Raw genomic sequence first — 22,270 nt, forward strand, 5'->3', positions numbered from 1 at the left:
TGAAAATTATGTAATTCCCTTCTGTCATTCCTGGCTTCTGGTGAGACATCTGCTGGCATTCAAATTGCTTTTCCCTTGTAGAGAAGGTTGTCATCTTTTCCTCTGGTTGCTTTGAAGGTTCTGTTTGCCCTTAGCTTTCAGTCATCAGATCAGGCTGCGTCTGCACATGCACCTTGTTTTTCTCTGCTTCCTGAACCTGTTGTGCCTTCTCCATCACCAAATTTCCAGGTTTGAGGGGATTACTTTTTAAGATTTTTTTTAATTATGTGTGTAGGCGGTGCCCATGGAGATGACGAGGGTGTCAGATCCCCTATAGCTGGAGTCACAGGAGATTGTGAGCTCCAGGATGTGCATGCTGAGCATTGCAAGAGTAAATGTGGTTTTAGCTGCTGCGTTGTCTCCTCAGCCCCAGGGCATTATTTCTCCTGGTAGGGTTTTTAACTCTACCTTCTTTTCCCCATCCTTCTGACAACTCGATTACTAAAACACTGTGTAGTCCCATGGGTTTTTGAGACTTTTTCCAGTGTGTTCTTTCTCTGTTACTCAGATTAGATGATTTCTGTTGTCCTAACTCCCAGCTCTCTGTGGTCTCTTGCTAAGATTCGTCAGCAACTGGGATTTCTATTGCAACCATTTTGTTGGAATAGAAAATCTAAAATCCCCATTTTTTTTTCCTTTTTGCCTCTATGTGTTCACTGAGGCATTATATTTCTTTGCTGATAGCTTTAATTTTCCAAGTATAATGAGTGTGTATAGTCAGTCATTTGGGGTTTTTTCTTTTTATTTTATTGGATATTTTTTATTTACATTTGAAATGTTATTCCCTTTCCCGGTTTCCGTCCATAAGCCCCCTATCCCAATCCCCTTCCCTTCTTCTATAAGGGTGTTCCCCCTCCCCAACCACCCTCACTTCCTGCCTCCCTGCCCTTTCATTCCCCTACACTGCAGGTGTCCAGCCTTGGCAAGACAAATGGCTTTTCCTCCCATTGGTGCCCAACAAGACCATCCTCTGCTACATATGCAGCTGGAGCCATGGATCTGTCCATGTGTAGTCTTTTTGGTAGTGGTTTAGTCTCTGGAAGCTCTGGTTGGTTGATATTGTTGTTCTTATGGGTTTTTTCTTGGTGGCTGTCTTAAATGAAGGTAATTCTAACACCTTCATCTTTACAGTATAAACATCGATTGAATAATCATTCTGAGATCTTTTTGGCTCTTGGTATGAAGAGCCATTTCCCCATTGAGATGTGAACACTTCTATATTCTGTTATAAAACTCTGTATCTTAACCCCAGAACATGTCGAGGGGTAAGTTGTGTGTGAGGTATGTGTATATGTGTGTGTATAGTGTGTGTATGTGTAGTATGTGGCATATGTATGGTGTGTTATGTGTGGTATATAGTGTAGTATTGTGGTGTGTAGTGTATGTAGTGTGTGTGTATGGTGTGTAGTGGGAGGAGGAGTGCATGTGTGTTGTGAAGGGCTTACACTTGTTCACGGGTGTGTATGTATGTGAATGCCAGAGGATACTGTCTTTTTACCTTTGTTTTTGAGACAGAGTTTCTTACTATCCTGTACTCACCTGGGAATCCAAGAATGCCCTGTTTCCATCTCTCCAATGCTCAAATTGAAAGCATACAGCACCACAGATATATCCCATCACTCCCTGCTTTTTAAACATGAATTCTAGGAATTAACTCAGTTCCTCCTGTCTGTAAGACAAGCACTTTCTTGAGTAAGCTATCTTTCCATTCCAACTTGGTCTTTCTGTTTTAACTAGATTTCTCTGATTGTGTTTCAGTTGAGGAAGGATTGGGTGTGACTTATAGCCAAGAGGAGATAAGACAGATAGGTATTGGGAATGGAGAGATGACTTGGTGGTTAGGAGCACTAAATGTTCGTCCAGAGGGCCCGAGTTCAGTTCCCAGCACCCATGTGGTAGCTCACAACCATTTGTAAGTCTAGTTTGAGAGAATCTGATGGCACACAGACATACATGCAGGCAAAATACCCATATGCATAAAATAAAAATGAATAAATCTCAACAAAATAACTTGTGAAAGGAGAGGTTTCCCTTTGGACCTTCACTGAAACCCCAGACAAAAGTTCCTTGCTATTAGTAAGTTGAGGTGGAGACCCAGCTCCCCAGTGATTTCCTCTGATGCCCTGGTACAGATGCTTCACTACCTTGGGGTCAGATGAACGTCTGACTCTATTAGGCCACCTCCAGCCTCACCTTGGGAAGGCAGTAGTTTTATTGTGGCTGGATAGGAGGAGCCACTGAGTGCTAGTCATTTGAGTGCCCTGGCACCCTACTTAGCCTCTTGGTATTAAGGATTATGGTATTGTACTTCGGCAGCCATTTAAGTTCATAACATATATTACGCACTTTTGAACACCCTAAGTGCCATGAGCTGTCATCCCTTGAAGCTGTGTTTCAATGATCCCTCCCACCCAGCTACAGTATGGATGTGAGAGATGGACTAATAGAGTCAGACTTTCATCTGACCTTATAATAGTGAAGACACAGGCCCGGCTAGGCATCCCAGTGTTTGATCCACTCTCATGCTCAGGTCTGAAAGAACACTGTGAGAAGTTGTATGAACCTTCTCAACACAGAGCAGTTCCCTATAATAAGCCCAGTTCTTTGAGGCTGAATTTGGGATGGACTACAGCATTTGGTATCAAAACAACATTCTTTTCTTTGGTTTTTGGTGTAAATATTTTCTTGACTTCTAAGGATATTAGGGTTTTTTTTTTCTTTGTTTGGTGGTTTGTAAATTTTATTTGAGGGTCAACCTGAAAATACCATACTCCAGCTCTGTAATTAAGTATGTATGGTTTCTCCAGCCGCCCCTTAAAATCTCCAAAATTTATGGAATCCTCTGGTTCTTTTTGTCGTTCCAAACAAGTCACGCTGCCTTTGCAGAAACCTCAGTGATGGCATTTCTCATACGGAGAAAGGCCACATGCACATGGCTTACTTCCCTGAAGCTCTTGCTTGAACAAACATAGCCTCTGACATTTTTGTTCCCATCGCTGTCTTGTGCTTCATTTTCAATGTTCTCATCACCATGAGGAAGCCTTTGTGCCACTTCCTGTCCTTGAATCACATCCCTCTGAGTGTCTTGTCATTTGTGTCTGTTTAGTTTACACAATTAAATGTTTGTTCTTGGCTCTCTGCAGTCATCATTGCCATCTCCTGCCCATAGCCCGGGAGAGTGGGTGGGCAGGCAGAATCACTGACAGGGTGACAGTGTGCCCCTTCTACACTCACAATCTGAGAAACCCAAGCTTTATTAACTCACAGTAAGGGAAAGATTACAATGGCATCATCCTGTTTGCATGCCTGTAATCTTGAAGTCCCAAACAGATCATCAAGACCCACAGGCCTAATCCACTGTGTGGGAAATAATACAACAGCTAAGGAACTGGATGTGAACACCAGCCAGACCCCAAGGCTCCTCTGTATGATCCCTTTTCTGCTCCCAGTTGAACTGAGGATGTGGACCAGGCTGCAGTATAAGATCATAGCCAAGAGGATGACCTTTAATAGACAGCTTTGTCAAGGGCTGGTTTGACAGTTCCCAGTTATAGGAATTATTTGGAAACATTGTGTTCTGTTGTACTACCTTAGTTTCAGTAAAATTGGATAATAATGCTAATTACCTCTTAATGCTGCTGTGAGAACCGAAGAAGGTAATGCATGTGAGATGTCTTGGGACACTCTTCACCTGTTTGGTGATACCTAGTGTTTGTTCATTGCATTTACTGTGCCCACTCACTGAGAAGAATAAGTGGGATAAACTGCATGTCCTCAACAATTCAAAAATAGGAGCATTGGGGTGGCTCAGTTGGTAAAGTGACCCCATAGTCAGAAGGACCTGAGTTCAGATCTCCAGCGCTCACAAAAAAAAATCCATGAGGAATAATTGTAAGCCCAGAACTAGGGTAAGTGGGGGGACAGAGGCTGATGATTCCTGGAACTCATTGGCCAGCCAGCCTAACCTAATCAATTTGCTTCAGGCTTAATGAGAGAACAATTAAGGAACACACTAGTGTCAACATCTGGCCTCCACGTGGACATATACATGTGCACATGTGCACACACACACACACACACACACACACACACACACACACACACACACACACACACAATAACGTGTACATACCACACAAAAAAACAATTAAAAACATCTATGTAATCCTGAGTTCCAACTGGTCTGTCAGAAGAAAAAATACACCAGAAAAAACATGTCTAAAGCTAAGAACTGGCAGAACAGAGAAGTCTGCTTTACCTTTGGACGGTCACTTTGAAATTAATCAGCAGAGTAGCTGTCAAGCAGATATTATTGATTTTCTCATGCAGATTATATATATTAAAGAGCAGAAGCTGCCAAATATTTTACCAGTGAAGATGGGAACCAGGCAGGAATGCAGAAATCAACCCTTGTCAGCTTTTCTCCTCGAACCTCAGATCATTCTCTCTGACTCGTAACTGGCCATGCCAAGTGAGGTCACTCAGGAGACAACTCAGAATATTACCCTGGGTTTACCAAGGCTTCCATCTACCAAACAAGAGAATAGAAAAACTTATAGCAGCAAAGAACAGCTAAACTTCCCATAAGGACTTCCAGTCTTCTGGACTGGCAGGAAAGTGACAAGGTTTCTGGAAGGTTCCTAAAAAGGGCAGATGAGTCTGAGGAATAAGCATTTGTCTTTGAGGTTACACAAACCAGGTCCATGAGGTTATGACGTCGTGGTCGCTGCCATGTGAGTAACTGTTTGCACCTTGCACTGGCACAGGCTAAAGACCCCATAACTATTCCTCCAGTTCTCCATGACTCAAACATCTTTAATGCTCATAAAATTAGAAAATGGTTCGTCATGCTAAGACAGCTAATCAGACATATAAAATATAACCCAAGGGTTGTTTATTTTTGCATTGCATATTGCCGATTATAAATTAGACATTTTATTTTTAAATTACCTCTTGTTTGGGGTCCAGCAAAATATTTTCCTCTAGATGATGCTCCATCTTCACCGTGGGTTTCTCCATGTTTTATTTCCCTTGAGAGCTTTAAAATAAAAGGAGAGTGTGCAGCCCATTCTAAACTCCCTTCACTTCCCACACGATACCCTCTCACCCCTGGGTATCCTCTTCCAGCCTCTTGCCCATAGGGGTGGCACTGCTTGCTGCCTTGGGCGGTTTGCATCACAGGGAACTTGGCCTGACGGTTCTGCTCTCCACAGGCAGGCAGCCACATTCAGACCCTGATGGGGTCACAGAGCCTTCAGCACCGCAGCCGGGAGCAGCAGCCATATGAAGGGAACATCAACAAAGTGACCATTCAGCAGTTCCAGTCGCCACTGCCCATCCAGATCCCCTCATCACAGGCCACCCGGGGACCTCAGCCTGGACGGTGCTTAATTCAAACGAAAGGGCAGAGGAGTATGGACGGTTATCCCGAGCAGGTAAGGACTGCTCTTGGAACAGTAAATAAACATGCAGGAAGTTAAAACAACTCCATGCTGCATGTGGGTCCTCCAGACACAGCGCTTTTCATAGGAACTGATGGTTGCTTCCAGTGGTTATAGGCGATGACGCATCGGTGAAATGCCCTTTCAAAGCATGCAAAATGCAATGGTCTTCCAGTCCTGTCCTTTCTTCCCGCTGCCCAATTAAACTCTTCAGCATGGACTTTGAGTGTTACAAAGAAGCTCTGTGGATGGGGTAGGTTGACTAAGACCCCTGCGAAGTTCGGGGTCTGAAAGGTGAACTATTATCCGATCCTCCTTTGCAGGAAAACATTTTTAGTCCTATCTTCTGGTTGTTGGATAACACAGAGTATAGAAAACTCTAAAAAAAATTATTAGAAGAGAAATATTTTAGATGTTCCATACACTACTGGTCATTGTGATGTAGCAAAATAAAGAGAATGATTGTTCTCCTGCCCTGACTAGAATAGAGAACTCACTCTTCACTGTAGAATAGTCTCTTTCCTTGAGACCAGGGAAAAAATGTGCCCCATTAGAAGCTCAGAGAGGAGACAACATGATCTAGCACATACAATTAATCCTTTACTTCATTATACTAGGCAAAGCTCCCCTCACATGATTTATAAAGAGTCCACTCCATTATTATCTAGAGCTGTACATGTTAGTCAACCTTGTATTCTAAACGCACAAGTCAATCTTCTTTCCCCAGCTTTTCTCCAGATGTTGCTAAGAGTCATTTATCACTGGGATCCGGGATACATCAATCATTGTCTCTTTCTTACACCTGCTCTGTACCAATCATCCTCAGAATCTTAGATGCTCAAGATGAGTCTCTTTCCCTTTCCTCGACCCAGGCTACATGCTGGATTTAATGTGTGACAAGCCAAGCAGGACATATGCCTCCAAAAGGTTTTAGTGAGAGTTAGATGGCACAAACCTGTGCAGTACAACATAGGACTTCCAAACTGATACCTGGGCCTCCTTCCCAGGTCAACTCACTTTCTTCACCTACCCGTTGCCTAGGTAACTGGAATTCTTGTGAACTCCTAAGTGGTTCTACATAGTTCACCCAAAGTTGAGAGCCACTGCCTGAGGTACTCTGTGGCCCAACAGTATCCTAGCTGAACAATGTGCTGGCGTCATCACCATCTAGAAACCACACAAGTTGAATATTTTTAAACAAACTGATAGTATCTTTGATCTTTCTTTATGCATACTTATAACGGAAGGCAGAGTGATAGAGATACCCAAACAGCCATGAGAAGGAAAATATCACAAGGCTTGAGACCTCCCGAAACCCCTTCAGGAATTCACCGGTACAGTTCAGTTCTCAGTTCTATGATCCGTATTCCCAGCATCTGTCTCACTGAATAGAGCTAAGAGAAGTAAAGTACCCCAAATGTGGCAATACAGCATCTCGGAAGCTGACCTGGAATCAGGACCTGATTGTGTGAGATTTTGTATTCCGCCTTGTGGCCTGAGGCACAATAATCCATAACACAGTCAAGAGTAAGTTCCTATGAGGAATAGTGATGGGAAATACATCCTACAGTTCAGGAATGCCATCGCGTGACCGCGCACACTCTACAGAGTCAATGTATGGGTTTTACTGTACATTCCTTACAAAATGGTGGTCTATAAGAGCCACAGCATTATTCTGAGGATTTTGGATAAAGACTGCAGGAAACTATTTACAAATGCCAATACTTTATGGAGTAAAGTGGTCTGAGTGGAGAATAAGCTATCTCTGAAAGTGTCAGAGAAAATAGCATGCGGCCCAGCCACTCAGTGTGTGCTATCTTAATTAAATCATTACCTTTTAATCTAAACATTAGAAATTTCCTCCTGTTTTTTTTTTTTTTTTATTTTCCTCCAGAGGATAAGCAAGCATGGACTTATTGAGAACTATAAGAAAAGGGGCCCTGAAAATGTGTTGCCCTGTATTTTCCTTAGCATGCACTAACTAATTGCATTTATTAGTAGGGCCCAGATACACACTGCACTAATCTAGTAAAACAATCTAATACAGCTTACTTTATCCACCTTCACCCTGCTGATATCCAAATTCTAGAGATCATTGTTCCATGCTCATGTTGACTCTTTGAAGCCTCCATATAAGGAAGAGAACATACTGTGCTCATCTTCCTGTCTCTGGCTTACTTCACTTAACATGGGGTTGTATGGTTCCATCCACCTTACTGCAAATGCCAGGGTTTCATTCTGCATAACCAAGTCACATTCTACTGTCTGTAACTGTGCATCTCCCATTTTCTTTGTCCGTTCATCCAGGCTGTGATAAACATGGATGTGCAGGTTTCTCTTTGGTATGATTAGTATACCATTGCTTTGACTGCTTGCCCCGAAGTCAGACAGCTAAGTCAGAGCACAGAGACTTCACTCTTCTCCATACCATACTAAATTACATGTGCTGGCATGACACAAGAGTGCCTCTCTTTCATCGTCACCACCATTCGTTAATTTGTTGTTTATGACAACCATTCTAAGGAGCATGAGATGTTATTTCCTCGCAGATTTTGACAAGTAATCGGTAGTTTTAACAGGCTCTTTCCAGCCTTTTCTCTTATATCATTTAACATAATATAGCTTTCTTCAGCTACTCCAAGAGCTGCCAACCTCCCCTGAAGTCTTGCACACTCTTCCGGCAGGTGATAAGACAGCAGCTGAAACGTCTGAGGCCACCATCTCACAGCCACTCCTTCATGGACTTTATGAACGATGAAACCATTTTTCAGGATAGCTCACAAACTTTCATCCTGAGAGGACTACACCTTTCCTACTCCTGACCTCTAAGTACTGGAGTAACCCAGTGTCCAGCCTCTCTATACACACCATCCCCTCAGTGACGTCAATTCAGTCTCAGGCTGGATGATTCTCAACTACCATCTCCAGCCCTGGCCCTCTCTCCTGCACCCCAGTGTCTGAATACACTGGCTGGGCTATCTCTTCCATCACTCTCTACCTGGGTTTTCCAAGCCCTTGATAACCGTGGTCAAAAGAGCTGTCAGCTTTCCTCCCCTGCCCTTTCTTCCACACCCCTGCCTTTCTCCAGACTTCCCATTCAAGGGCCTTCTAGGGTCAGCTTTCTGCTTTGACCAAAAGTGTCCGATTCCCCTTTTTCACAGCTCACCTCCAATCCAAAACACGTCTGTCATGAACATCCTAAGTTTTACAGCTTCCTTGCCACCCACACCTGTCCTACTCCATCTACCTCTGAAACCTCCTAAATGGTCTCTTTCCAGTGTACCTCCCTTGGATCTGTTCTGCTGCCAGAGTTATCTTTTTAGAATGAAATCGATGCCATGGCACTTCCCTACTTAAAATGATGTATAAGTTTTCAACAGATTGCTGAATTTGTTTTCAAACTGCACAGGATGGTAGAATGTCCCCATGGGTCTTGTCGCTGCTTGTACCCTTACAGAATAGTATGTTTCTGAGCATCTAGTCCCTACTCTCATTGCTTTCTCTTCCTGACTGATCTGTCTTTTGGTCTTGATGATCTTCCTGTTTTTAATTACATTATAGATATATATTTACATCCCACAAACTGATATGTTTAAAGCACACAAGTTGTATATTAATATTTATATAGTTGGACATCATCACTGTAGTATAATTTTTTGAATGTTCCCAACTTTCAAAAGGAAATCCCTAACCCTGACTTTCCATGTTCACCCCATTCATCCCTGGATGAAGGTCCTTAGGTGGAACTGCCCTTACTGACACTGCATCTCATGACACTTGCTTTCACCTCCCTAATGCGTTCCAGAAGCAGGCTTTTCTAAGACCTACTGTTCTAATTACAGTGCAATCAACACAGACCCGAAGTATCCAGTCAAGTAGCAAGCAGGAAGCACGTAGACCCACTGTGCTTTAGATAGACATTTCATTTTGTCTCTGAAGAGAAAATTGAAATACTGATTTTCACTAAATAAGCTATTTATTAACTTCTGCCTTTGTAAAAAAAAAAAAAAAACTTGCATTTCAGTTCTTTTCAGCTGCTCTTGCCTGTGAGTTTCTCCCTCTCCTCCTTGGGCCGCAGCAGGCAGGCGAACCTCCTTACCACAAGAGAAATCCCCCATCCCAGAGGCTTTAGGAGACCCCACCCATTGATCTGATACACGTGAGCATTCTAGAACTAGCAAGCTGCAGATCACAGCGGACATCTGTTTGTCACAATGAAACAAGTGTCACCTTTACTATTCCCATTGTTAAAAATGTGCGGAGAACGATCCCGGGAGCGGACTCTGGCAGCACTGTTCTTCTTAGCTTTTAGCACATTCCAGATTTTCAGTAATATAAATTAAATATAATCACTCCCTTTAAAAGGGATGACTGGAATCAACTTGTGGAAACTGTCCATGCAAAAAAACTTAGCTCTAGTGTTCCTGGTTTTATAGAGACCTGAGGGAAGCCAAGAAGCTCACCTTCCATGTTATATATGTGTACAGCTTTAATGAGATAGAGTTGGATTTGTTGTTGTTGTTGTTGTTGTTGTTGTTGTTTTTGTTGTTATTTTTGTTGTATGGATACTTTTGTATGTGCTCATGTGTTCATGCATGAGTGTCCATATGTGTAAGTGTCCATATGAGTCTGCATGTGAGAGTGTGTGTGTCCACACCCGTGACACATTCATGTGAGTGTGCACATGTTGAGTGTGTATGTGTCTGTGTCTGTCTGTGTGTCCATGTTCTTCACTATACACAGTATTGGGGTTTCATAACGATGTTTTCATGTAAAAAAAAATAGTGTCTTTCTTTCCATAATCTCTTTTTCCTCTTTCCTTCCCCTTTCCCATGATCCTCTTCTTCCCTTAGATCAGTGGTCATCAACCTTCCTAATGCTGCAACCCTTTAATACAGTCCTCATATTGTGGTGACCTCCCAACCATAAAATTACTTTTGTTGCTACTTCCTATATGAAGTTTTGCTACTGTTATGAATCACAATGTAAAATCTGTTTTCATGCTGTTTCTGGTGGTCTTAGGTGACCCCTGTGAAAGGGCTGTTTAACACCCCATAAAGGGGTCACGACACACAGGTTGAGAACCACTGCTTTAGATCATTCTGCATCTACCCTGTGTCATATGTATATACATGACTTTATGTGTCACTTAAAAAATCTAAGATTCACAAATGAGGGGAAATGCATGCATCTGTAGGCACATACAAATGCATGGAATGCTTTTCTGTCGTTTTCTAATTCATAAATAGTAATAAAGAGGCAAAGTGCTACATAAAATACAGCTAAAATATTCCCTCCAGCTACATAAAACTGTTTCATATTCATACTCATAAGCTGTGAGTCACATAAATTATAAACTATTATAAGCTAATTTTTGCAACCCTACAAAACTAGTTTTAACAAATCTAGAACATTTGACAAAGTTGCGATTAAGTGTTCCTTTAAGGGAAAATATGAAAAGGGTTCTTTGCAATTGCACTTACTTATAATTTAGAAATTAACTGACTGGTGAGTTGAAAATATAAATCACATTAGTGGATGATTTTTTTGCCCTTGTGTTGCAAGTGAATCACAAGACAGTTAGATATCATTTTAGGAACAAGAACAATATACTAAGGTTGGTGCCTCTAACTAAGCTTAGTTCATCCGAAGTCTGGCAACTAAAGTACATCTTAATTAAGTATGAAATGTGATTCCTGTTTGTCTTGTAGGAGGAGAGACCTGAGATGTGTTTAAAATAGAAAGACAGTGCTTTGAGCATTGGAGTTTAACAGGTTAAGAGGGTGGATGAGTGCTAGCCAGAGGCACAAAGTTGCTTAATCAGCCAGTCATTCAATCATCTTTAAGAACTTTTCTTCTGTGTGTTTATTTAAATGCAAAGCACAAGCCAGTATGTAGCCCAGCATTTTTTTTTCCCTTGACCTATCAGTCACTTCACTACTGCTTGCTCTGTACCTATCATTTATGAATCTCTTTTCTCTTCATTTAGCAACAGAATGCTACCTCTTAGTCACAAGGCTGTTATCATCTGGGGCCACCTTTTCCTACCCTATATGCAAAGCCAGTATTGTCCCTCACTTGCAACTTGTCCTCAGCTCAGGATCACCCAGATGCCCTCATCTGTTAAGGTTTCCTGATGCCATTTTGCTAGCTTCCTGTCTTCAGACGCTTCCTATATAGTCTACATTAACATATGCACCCGTTCCACTGCATTGCCACCTCTGCCCACCGTAGGCCATCCATCTAAAACTGTCTGATACCTAAGAGAGTAATAGCATAGATGCTAGACCAATGATGCTCCACAGCCCTGAGCATTGTTTCTGTCCCGTCTCTGTCTCGTGGACCACACTCTCTAACCTCGTGACCATAAGATTTTCCTTCTATTCCTTCCTCTCCCACCTCAGCAGCTGCTACAAAACTCAGAGCCCTTTTCTCTCAGTGCTTTGCTTCCATTTCAAGCCCCTTTATTCATGGATCCTTTCTCAAATGAAAAGTTCTAACATCCCTAAATGCTACCAGGCTTTCCAAAGGTGTTCTCCATGACTGTATTTAAATTCCCATCTCTGTTTTCTCTCACTTGTCTGTACAGTCTTTTCTAAGTAGTCTTGACATGTGTATACAATGACAGATACTGCCTCAGCCCCCAAGTATGCTCATGAGGCTTACCGGGCATCTAAAGCCAGTCTCTGACATATAGAGGCAAAGAGAGACATTACCCCTTTAATGACGCTTGTGGTGTTTACACCAGACCAAGATGGGCTCACTAGAAACATGAGTGAATTGCAAACCTTGTTGGAAAATATTTAGTTGTAATGGCTAGTTGGTGACTTTTTGTGCTTTTTTTGTTTGTTTGTTTCTTCTTAGTTCTGTGTGAGAATAGAAAAGAACCCTGGGCTTGGATTTAGTATCAGCGGTGGAATTAGTGGGCAAGGAAATCCTTTCAAACCTTCCGACAAGGTAAGGAGTGAATTACTTATTGACAGTCTTCGTTTCAAATGTTGTGTTCCACTGTGATACAAGGGTAAAAGGATGCTGTGGGAATGTTTGCTGTGCTGAGCTGATCTAGCTAACCATGAAGCCAGTCAGAAACCAAAATATGTCTGTACAAGGAAGAATGAATCCGGCATAGTGCTTGAAGAAAACAGAGCAGGAGAAACAAACTTTTAATCATTCTATTGAAAAGAAAAGGTTTTGGGAACTATTGTCATGGTTAGTTTTCATGGAGTGTGTATGTGTGTGTGTGTGTGTGTGTGCGTGTGTGTGTGTGTTCTTGTGTGTGTGTGTGTGTGCTTGTGTGTGTGTGTTTGTGTGTGTGTGTGTGTGTATGTGTGTTGGCCTATTTATTTTGACTTTACACTTGTATATGGTAAAGAAACCTATGTAAGAAATTTTTCCAAAGATTTATTTGTAAATTGTTCATATGTCACTTAGAAAAATGTTTTCTTACAGCAACAAAATAATCCCACCTTGACTAGATTTTCAGGCCAGCAGCTGACCTCAATCCACTAGACTTGCAAAGGGTTTCATTGGCGGAATTTTAGAAATGAGAAATCACAGAAAAAAATGCATAAGAAAATTGAAGCTAGCTTTGGCAGAAGAACCAGACCCTCATCTGACCCCAGAGCAGACAATCTAGCTTTCTACCCTGAGCTATGTAGCCTGCTCTGCTACCATTAATGCTTAACAATCTCATACTGAAATCATTGCAGATACATTCACTAACAATTACAGTGATCTGCCTTTGATCTCACCAAGCTACCCTGCCCTCAGTGTCTTCAGGTGCAGACCTTTAAAATGTACTGCTGTTATAGTTAGCTCACAGATCAATTGCTGAAAACTCAGTCTACTTCTGGAGAAGACTTGAGTGTATAACTATGGAGCTGTCTCGGTGACTAAAATACCAGGCTTGCATCCCTGACATCCAGAGTTTGGATTCCTTGCACTCACATAAAAGCCAGTATGCATGGCATGCAGCCTATAATCTCCAAGCAAGATGCAGAAACAAGGGGACCTAGCTAGAGTTGAATCTAAAAAATCTGGGTTCAAGGATGAGACCCTGATTCAATATATAAGTTGAGATGATCAAGAAAGACATCCCAAGTCAACCTTGATCCTAAAAGGCGTACAGACACAAATATGCCCCAAACACATAAGAACACACATGCACAAGCACATGCCCATGCACACACACACATGTGCATTGGCTCCTCCTATCTAGAGATTTCTAAAACCTAACACAAAACTTTCATCCCGTATTTTTCTAGCCTTCTTCTCAGCCATCATACTTCCTATATTCTTTCTGTCCTTCCTCCATTCTAAAGAAGGATAGAAAAGGTTGGGGTAGAATTTTTCCATAGCGATGTGCAACAGGAAGGAGATATGTAACAGATATTATTACAGAAATGATATTGACTTATAAAGTTAAAACAGTTGATGATCTAGTTGGGGCAACTACTTATTTAACCTGGTAAATTACCAATAAAAGTTAAAATTATCAGAAACATGTATGGGTGTTTAAACTTCATGATGTCCTACCTTATTCATCTTGATCCTCTCTTTTTAATTCTTCTTGATGTATATACATTATATGAAGTGATGAGTCTCAATATCATTCTCCTGACCCCTCTTCCCATCTTGTTAGACCATATCTATCTATATATCCATATGTGTGTACATATATATTCATAGTCTGTCAACAGACAACTGAGCTGATTCCATAATGTGACTGTGAATAGTACACGTGTAGGTATCTCTGTGCTATGCCACTAGTCCTTCAGGTGTAGCCCCAGATTGGTGCACCTGGTTCATGAGGTAACTCTTTGAGTTTTGGGTTTTTTGTTTAGTTGATTAGTTAGTTGATTCGTTTGGTTTGGTTTTGATTCTGGTTTTTAAGGAATCTCTATACTGATTTCCCTTGTGGATTACTTGATGAGGGGTTGTTTAGATTTTTAGCTCTTTTTATATTTGGGAACTAAACCTCTGTCAAAGGTGTTGGCAGACTTTCTCTTCTGTAGGACGCCTCTCCACTTGTTGTTTCCTCTCCTATGAAGAAGCTTCTAATTTCATGTGACATCATTTGTAGCTTTTTCAGTTCTCTCTCTTTTGCTGTTGAAGGACGCAGAAAGTCCTACCCTGTGTCCATCAGAAGAGTTTCCACTACACTCTGCTATATGTTTCCATTCTTGTGTTAAGGTCTTCACTCCATTTTGAGTTTACTTCTGTGCACGGTCAGAGATAATGAACCTAATCCATCTGCTATGTGGCCAGTTTACTTAGCACAATTTACTACAGAGGCCACTGTTTTCCTCCTGTAGACATTTCTGGCATCTCCATCAAAATCTACATGACACTAACAGTGTAGCTGACCACCCTTCTTGCCTTTGCCCTCATATCCCTTCCCTGAACTCTTTCAAAAGAAAGCTGGCTACATAATCATCCTTTGGGTAGCTGCCATTTTCAAATGGTGTGCTGCCCTCCTTTCTCTCAACATAGGAACATTTTCACTCTACTTTTGGTAGGTAGAAAGAAGATAGTGTTTTTAAGTTAAGAATAACATATTACCAAATAGGACACTAGAATGATGTTTTGCTCCTGTTTTCTTCCACTGTGCTGGCTATGAACACCTTATAAGCATTAATTTATCTTTTGTTTGGGTGACAGTTCTGAGACTCAACTGTGTCTGAGATCATATAATTCGTGCTTTGGGTTAAATGTAGCAGCTAGAGAGTTTGAATTGTTAAATGCAGCTGTTGAAAGATCCTTGCTTGAAAGTACCTTTCTCTGCCTGATTATACTCCAAACCACTTTACAGTCTAAATCGTATTTCCCTATTATTGCAAAACTGATGGAGTTAACCAAAATTTCAGATCTATATGTAGAACACTGTTCAAGTTAGAAATGCTTTCCTTGGCAATCCAAACTTATGATTCAGTCTTGATCAACAGTATTCAAATGATCTAAAGATGTTGATACCAATGATTTACAGAAGAATTAAACCTGTTCTTTGGGAGAGAGTTTCATGTCTGCATAACCCAGTTTCACTTCCTCAGCCTCATGTTCCACACTGACAGAGACTGTGTTTGACTTAAAATAAACCCAGGGCTTGGGGAATGCCTTCCTTGAGAGCACAAGGACCTAAGTTCATTCCCAAGAGCACACATTTTTGAAGCTAAGTTTGGCAGCATGGATTTATCATTCCAGCACTGGGGGAGAGGCAGACAGATCCCCTGAACATGATAGCCAGCTACCCTACCTTATTTGGAAGTTCCAGGCCATGAGAGATCCCATCTCAAAAGGATTGCTTGAGGAATGAATGACATCTGAAGTTGTGGTCTAGCCTCCACACACACATCCACACATATCTATGTGCATATGAACACACTGCACACGTGCAAAAACACACTCACAAACACACACGCACATATACACACAGAGAGAGAAAGAGAGAGACAGACAGACAGAGACAGACACAGAGAGAGACACAGAGACATAGAGACATAGAAACAGAGAAACAAAAAGAGACAGAAGACTTATTCCTATATTCAAAAATGAACAGTAAGTATATGAAAATATACTAATATACTATTTTCTACAATGTTGAAAAAGAAATTACCTTTTCACGAGTGGACGAATTCACAGCTGGAGGTGAAATGTACCAAATTAAGTGGCAATTTAAATTCAACAGATACTGCCTGAGTCTAAGGAAAACATGTCGTAGAGACTCTAGTCTGCAGGGTAATGCATGTTCCCTTCCTGTGAACAAATCAGACACTAACTATGTTCCTGGATACATGCTGTGCTGCTAAGCTTGCTGTCTCTTGGCTGCTGAGAATCATTGACCATCTCATCTCCTGAAAGTACTTGGAAGTTTCTATGCTATCCTTACCACTAAATTTATCTAATCCTATTCAATATTACTGATGCTGCTGTAGCCAATCCCAAAAGCAGATGGGCACAGAAGAATACCCACACTGGGGACAAACAGGGAAAGCTTATAGTAGTTCCTAAACTAGGGGAGGGAGTGCAGATTGGGCAAAAGGGAGCTACATTGCTTAAGGCACAAAATATGCCATCTGTTCTGCGTTGCGTGAGATTCCTGTAGTAAATCACCTCAAACAAGCCAAGAAGTTTGCTGAGGTTTTAGATGGGTTTGTGATTAAGTCTCACAAGACTAACAGGGCATTTCATATAGGACTGGAGTATCTGGAGCAGCATTTGAAGCAAAGTTAACTTCCCTCTAAGACCCAAGGTAGTCCTGAGCAAATGTGGTCTCTCTGAGTCAAGGAATCAGCATGACACTGTCAGAACAGTATATAGTTTATGAGAAAACCAACTCACTCACCACAAAGTTCACTGTTTTGGACAAGTACCTCACAAAGTGAAAACTACTTATCTATACTTGTGAGAAGAAAGTGGTGGTACATTGGGTGCAAACAGCTCTTTATGATGCCCACCTCTGCCATCTCAGTAAAATCGATAGAAGCTTTTCATCAGAGACAAACACTACTGTCATGGTAGTAAGAAGCTACTTAAATGAAATATTCCAACCAAGTAAATCTAATGATAAGGCAGGAAAAAAAAGAATGTCATTAATTATCCTATTCCTGGAATTGAATGAAACTTGCTCCTCATGTGATTATCTTAGCAACATCAATTAGTCAGATAATATTGTGATCTCCATGTTACTGATTCCCAGCATGTCCCATTAACATGACCAAGGTCGTTTAGCTAATCTGTGACAGACAAAATCTGAAACCAAATTGATCTGACTCCAAATCTTTTTCTTCTAATGAGCTCTTGCGTAGGCCCCTATCTGTAGATGCCACTTAGCAGAGTACATGACAAGCTCACACCCTGTGGTGCTGAGACACATACAATTTTTCTAATATTGAACATATTTATAGAGCCCTCTAATTAGTCAAAATCCTCATATTTGCTTCAACAAACCAGTGGAAGTCAGCACGCCTCCTCCATTGAACCTCAGTAATCAGGGAGCACAGTATAGAGAGAATTGATAATCAATTATGTAACTCATGGGCTGAGGTATCATCACAGTGGCGATTCTGACAATGAAGCAAACTCCCTATGCTTTCTACTAAGCACACTAATTCACGGTTGCAAGATCCAAAGAATTTCCCACTGTGAGTTCCATGGGAGAAGAGAAAACCAGAATAACAGAATGATACCAGGCTGTGCAATATTTCATAAATCAACCCAAGATCCTTTGAATGGAAGAGCTCCTAATGAAACATTCAAAGCTCATCATCCAGGGACAACATCCTTCCTTGCTTCATTTGAGGAAAGGACTAACTGCCTAGAATTTAAAGTTTTTCAGAGAGACTTGCTATAACATCTGGTCAAAGACTCACAGGAAAGCTTTGTTATGGACCTACATGGGTGTTACAGCAGGAGTCAGCTGTGAGGGCCGGGGAAAGGGGTTGTTGTGAGTGAAGCCACCTTTCTCTGCCCAAGCTTGGGCAACACCATGGAGCTCAGCCATTTTTCCACCTGGGGAAATCTGAACAGGATGAAAGAGATGAGTTCATGTTTGTTTGTCGGTTGATTGTTTTGTCTAAGGTAATGAGAAATTCCAAACCCTGGGAAGAATGTTGGAAAATGTAAAACAGTCATGAACTTAAAATAAACATCATACAATCTCAGGGCTATCATCAAATCTGAAACCCTTCCTACCCTGCCTTCTAGTCCTAAAAGAATAAGTCTCTCTCTCTCTCTCTCTCTCTCTCTCTCTCTCTCTCTCTCTCTCTCAATCTCTCTCTCTCTCTCTTTTCCTCTCCCTCTCCCTCTCTCAGCCCAACCACCTATTTCATCAATTTCACAAGTATACATGTATACTTATATAAATATACATATACCTATATACATATGTATGTACATACATATAGACAGTCAGACATATATACATATAGACATTTGGTGGATGGAGCAGATCCCCAAAAGCCACACTTTATTTCTTCTCTCAGCCTTTTTAAACGTTCTTAGACAAAAGTTTTTTAATGAAATTACCTCATAGATAAAATGTTACACAAAAGGGGAGTTACAGAAGGATGTTGATAGTAAGTTCAAAGCAGTGTTTCATTCTGTCAGCTCATTATAAGTTCAAAGCAACAGTTTCACATGGCCTTGCTTTATCATAGTGCACACCTGTGGCTTCATCCTTGAATCTGACCTAGAATGAATATTTTTCCTTGATCACAAATCTGTCCCAAACCTTTTTCTCTTCTAGGGTAATTTATGAGAGTGCATTGCATTTTTTTTTTTTTTTTTTGGTTCTTTTTTTTCGGAGCTGGGGACCGAACCCAGGGCCTTGCGCTTCCTAGGCAAGCGCTCTATCACTGAGCTAAATCCCCAACCCCATTGCATTCTTTATGTAGTCTTTACTTGCTATTTTATGAGGAAGGAGCACATTCTATTTTTTAATTCCAACTGTATTTCATCTTTCTTGCAAAACAGCTAAAACCATCTCCTTAAACTTTCTTTCTAAAATTATTTGAGTCAAAACAGGAATTCCATAAAGTCATTAATTCATCTAAACAGTATTAACTCATGAAAGTTCATCTTCATGTTGATCTTCGGGAAATCTGCCCAATAGGGTGGGCTGATGCCCAGATCATTAAGCAATGTAATAGTGTCATATCAGCAGCAAGAAGCAATCCAGGAATGTAGTCTCTGGGGCTGTGCCTGTCCAGAGTTCACCCATCACAGCCATGCAAAACAGTTGGCCATCTCCAGGAAACTCATTTGCTTGCCACAGCCATTCCTAAATGGCTTCTGTCAATCCAGAGTTATACACACTAAGGAAATTAATAAATGTAAAAACACAACAGAGTTGAAAACAGAAAAGAAATAAATATCTTAGGGCATCACCTATAACCATTTTTTTTCCTAAAAAGATTGACATCAGTTCAACATAAAGTTCTAGAAATATACTCAAAAGATAACCAGCACAGTTACTTTTATTTCAAATATATTATGTGCAAATTGTGTATATAAAATTTCAAGATAAATCCAAAGTTAAACACAGCAAAAAATAGAGAGTAGCAAATTATACTTATACATGCAGTCATCTTCACAATGTGATGCACATGCATGTACATGCTTCTAATGACTAATATAAAATATGTTCCCTTTACTTGGAATTTCAATTAAACCCATCCTCACAGGCTGGAGTCTTGTCACTGACCTTTCACCACTGATGACATTAATAAGCAACTCCTTTTGATGCTGAACTAAATAGTGAATGTTTAATTTGCTTCTTTGCTTATGAAAATCCTCTAATTGACTGAGAATGACTAATTAGGTCAGTTTCCTAAATTTGGTGAGTTGGTTACCCTTCTCACTGCTGAAATACAATAAGCTTTGGGAATGAATGACTTATTTTGACTTAAAATTCTAGGAGGGTCCATCATGGCAGGGCAGATAATACAAAGGGAAGCCAGGTGGTCACATTGCACATAGGTACAGAATGAACAAGAAGTAGGAACAGGCTACAACATCTCAAAGATGCCCACCCCAATCACCTTCCCCAGCATGGCTCTACCTCCTAAACTTTAGGAACTAAGGATTCACAACCTTCTCGAACAGGACCACTAGCCAGGGACCAGAGTTAAAACGCATGAACCTCTGGGAGACATTTCTCGCTCAGACCATCACACTTGGGAAATGATCCCCTTATGGTGTGAAAGATACACAAATCTGTATAAATCATACTGGGCCAGCAGGTAGGGTTCGGCACCTCCGATTCATAACTGAATGTATTCAGTGGGACCTACAGACCCAAGAACCACTTTTTCTGGAGAGCTTCTGTGGGTTCTGTTGGGTGTGAGGTTTGCCCGTTGGCTTATCAGTACCAGGACAGATGTCTGACTCGATTGACAGTCCTTCAAACAAATTCTAATTCTCAGAGAGTTCTTTCTTCTTTGACTTATACCTTTCAGAAAGAAAAAGGTACATGTAGTAAGTGAAATTATTATCATTATAAAATTTCATATAATAGAGGGTCTGGAGCTGGAAGTGTGATTCAGTTGACAGAGCATTTGCCTAGCATGCATGTCCTGTGCTCTATTTCCATCATGGCCTAAATCTGGTATGGTGATGCATATGTGGAATCTTAACACTTGGGAAATAGAGGTAGGAGGGTCAGAAGTTCAAAGTCATCCTCAACTCAACTACTCTCGAGTAGGTTTGAATCTCACTGTGGGTATAGCAGACCCTGCCTCAAAAAAAAAAAAAGTTCAAACAATACAGAAATATAAAGGTTAAAAGTGAAAGGAGAATATCATATTGTACAGCTCTGTTTGAGAGCCTTTTCACCCAGAAGCACCAGGGATTCTTAGGTGCAGTCTACCTGGGACTATTGTCCACAAATATTTTGCTCTCTTGATTTCAGCATCACCTCTAAGAAATATCTCTACACAACAATGCATAAGTTATTAAACAAAAACAACATTAAACCTACAAGAATCATGGCTTGATTTTTTATATAGCTTGTGAGAAACATTTTCTTACCACCTCTTAACGTAAGTGAAAAAAAAAGAGTTTAACTAAATTCATTGCTCACGATTTTGAAATGATGAGTAGTGTCCCAAAATAGCAGAGTGACAGGGCTTTGAGGGAGCCTGCAGGGGTGATAGGTGAAGCCTACATGCCACCACTATTTTAGGAAAAGCTTAGAGAAGAATCCACAATCACCTCTCATTACCTCCTGGTTTTTTTTTTTAATAGTTTCTGGAACCATTGGAGACTTAGACAGAAACAGTAACCTATGCAATGCTAAGCAGTCCATTTCCACCATTGCCAACCGTGTAAGACTAAAAAATAATGCAAGTAGAAGTTACCCATTACCCCCATCTCCCTAGAAAGCCAGAAATCTGGGCCAGACAGTAAGGAGACGAACATTGACTTCAAGAAAATACCAAAGGAAACTGTTTTCAGGTCAAAAATTTCACCAAGAAATAAACAGCATTGAAAGTATCCCTTTGTTCCTCTCAGCTGATTATCTGTGAAATTGCAATCTGATTCCTGGAGCAATTGCTAAAATTAAAGACATACTCATACAACAGCCAAAACCAAACACAGCTTTAGCGCTTACATTCCAATTTTCCAACAGGCTAAAGAATATTGTAGTAATCAGTCTGTTGTTTCTGAAAGCAGCTTCTGAGAAAAATGGAATAAACTGCTTAAGGGTGCTTTTAAATCAGAAAACCTGTATTTTTGCTTATTTTTGCACTAAAAATGTTTTAGAATGACAAAGGAGACTAGAACTCTGAAGGCCAAGCCATATAGCTCTTCCTCTAGAATAAACAATCTCTTTCACATGTTTTCTAGGTCTCTAAAGGAATTCTCTCTTCTGATAAGTTTTATAATAGTTGTTTCTCTCATTGATGTGACACTGATAAAGAGCACCTTCCAGAAGGATTGATTCTTGCTCAGTTTGAGGGTCCCCTCTAGTGTGGTGGGGGGTGTTACAGAGGGAGCGTGGGACTAATGATCACATTGCATCTTCAGTCAGGAAGCAAGGAGAAATGGCTGTTGACACTCAGCTAGCTTCCTTCCTTCACTCTGGAACTGACCCTTGTACATGGAATGGTGCAAGCCACATTTACAGTCTTCCTTCCTCTGGTAAACCTCTCTGGAAACATCCTCACAGACAGCCCAGGGGTGTGTCTCCTAGATGATTCTCAATCTAGTCAGCTTTACACCAAAGATTAATCATCACAACCTTTTATTATTATTACATTTGTGTGTGTGTGTGTGTGTGTGTGTGTGTGTAC

The 22,270-nt window shown here is 40.9% G+C and overlaps 1 protein-coding gene across 9 annotated transcripts in view; it reads left to right on the plus strand.

Annotated features, from left to right (window-relative positions):
• The window catches only part of Lrrc7 (leucine rich repeat containing 7), a 453,319-nt gene that overhangs the window by 413,390 nt on the left and 17,659 nt on the right, over positions 1-22,270 (plus strand). For all 9 annotated transcript variants that reach the window (XM_032897090.1, XM_032897087.1, XM_032897091.1 and 6 more), the window contains 2 exons: positions 5,253-5,474; positions 12,345-12,437. In XM_032897090.1, the coding sequence (XP_032752981.1) occupies positions 5,253-5,474; positions 12,345-12,437 (315 nt within the window). The remainder of the gene's footprint in view (positions 1-5,252; positions 5,475-12,344; positions 12,438-22,270) is intronic.

Source organism: Rattus rattus, chromosome 3, assembly GCF_011064425.1.
Source record: "Rattus rattus isolate New Zealand chromosome 3, Rrattus_CSIRO_v1, whole genome shotgun sequence".
NCBI lineage: Eukaryota > Metazoa > Chordata > Mammalia > Rodentia > Muridae > Rattus > Rattus rattus.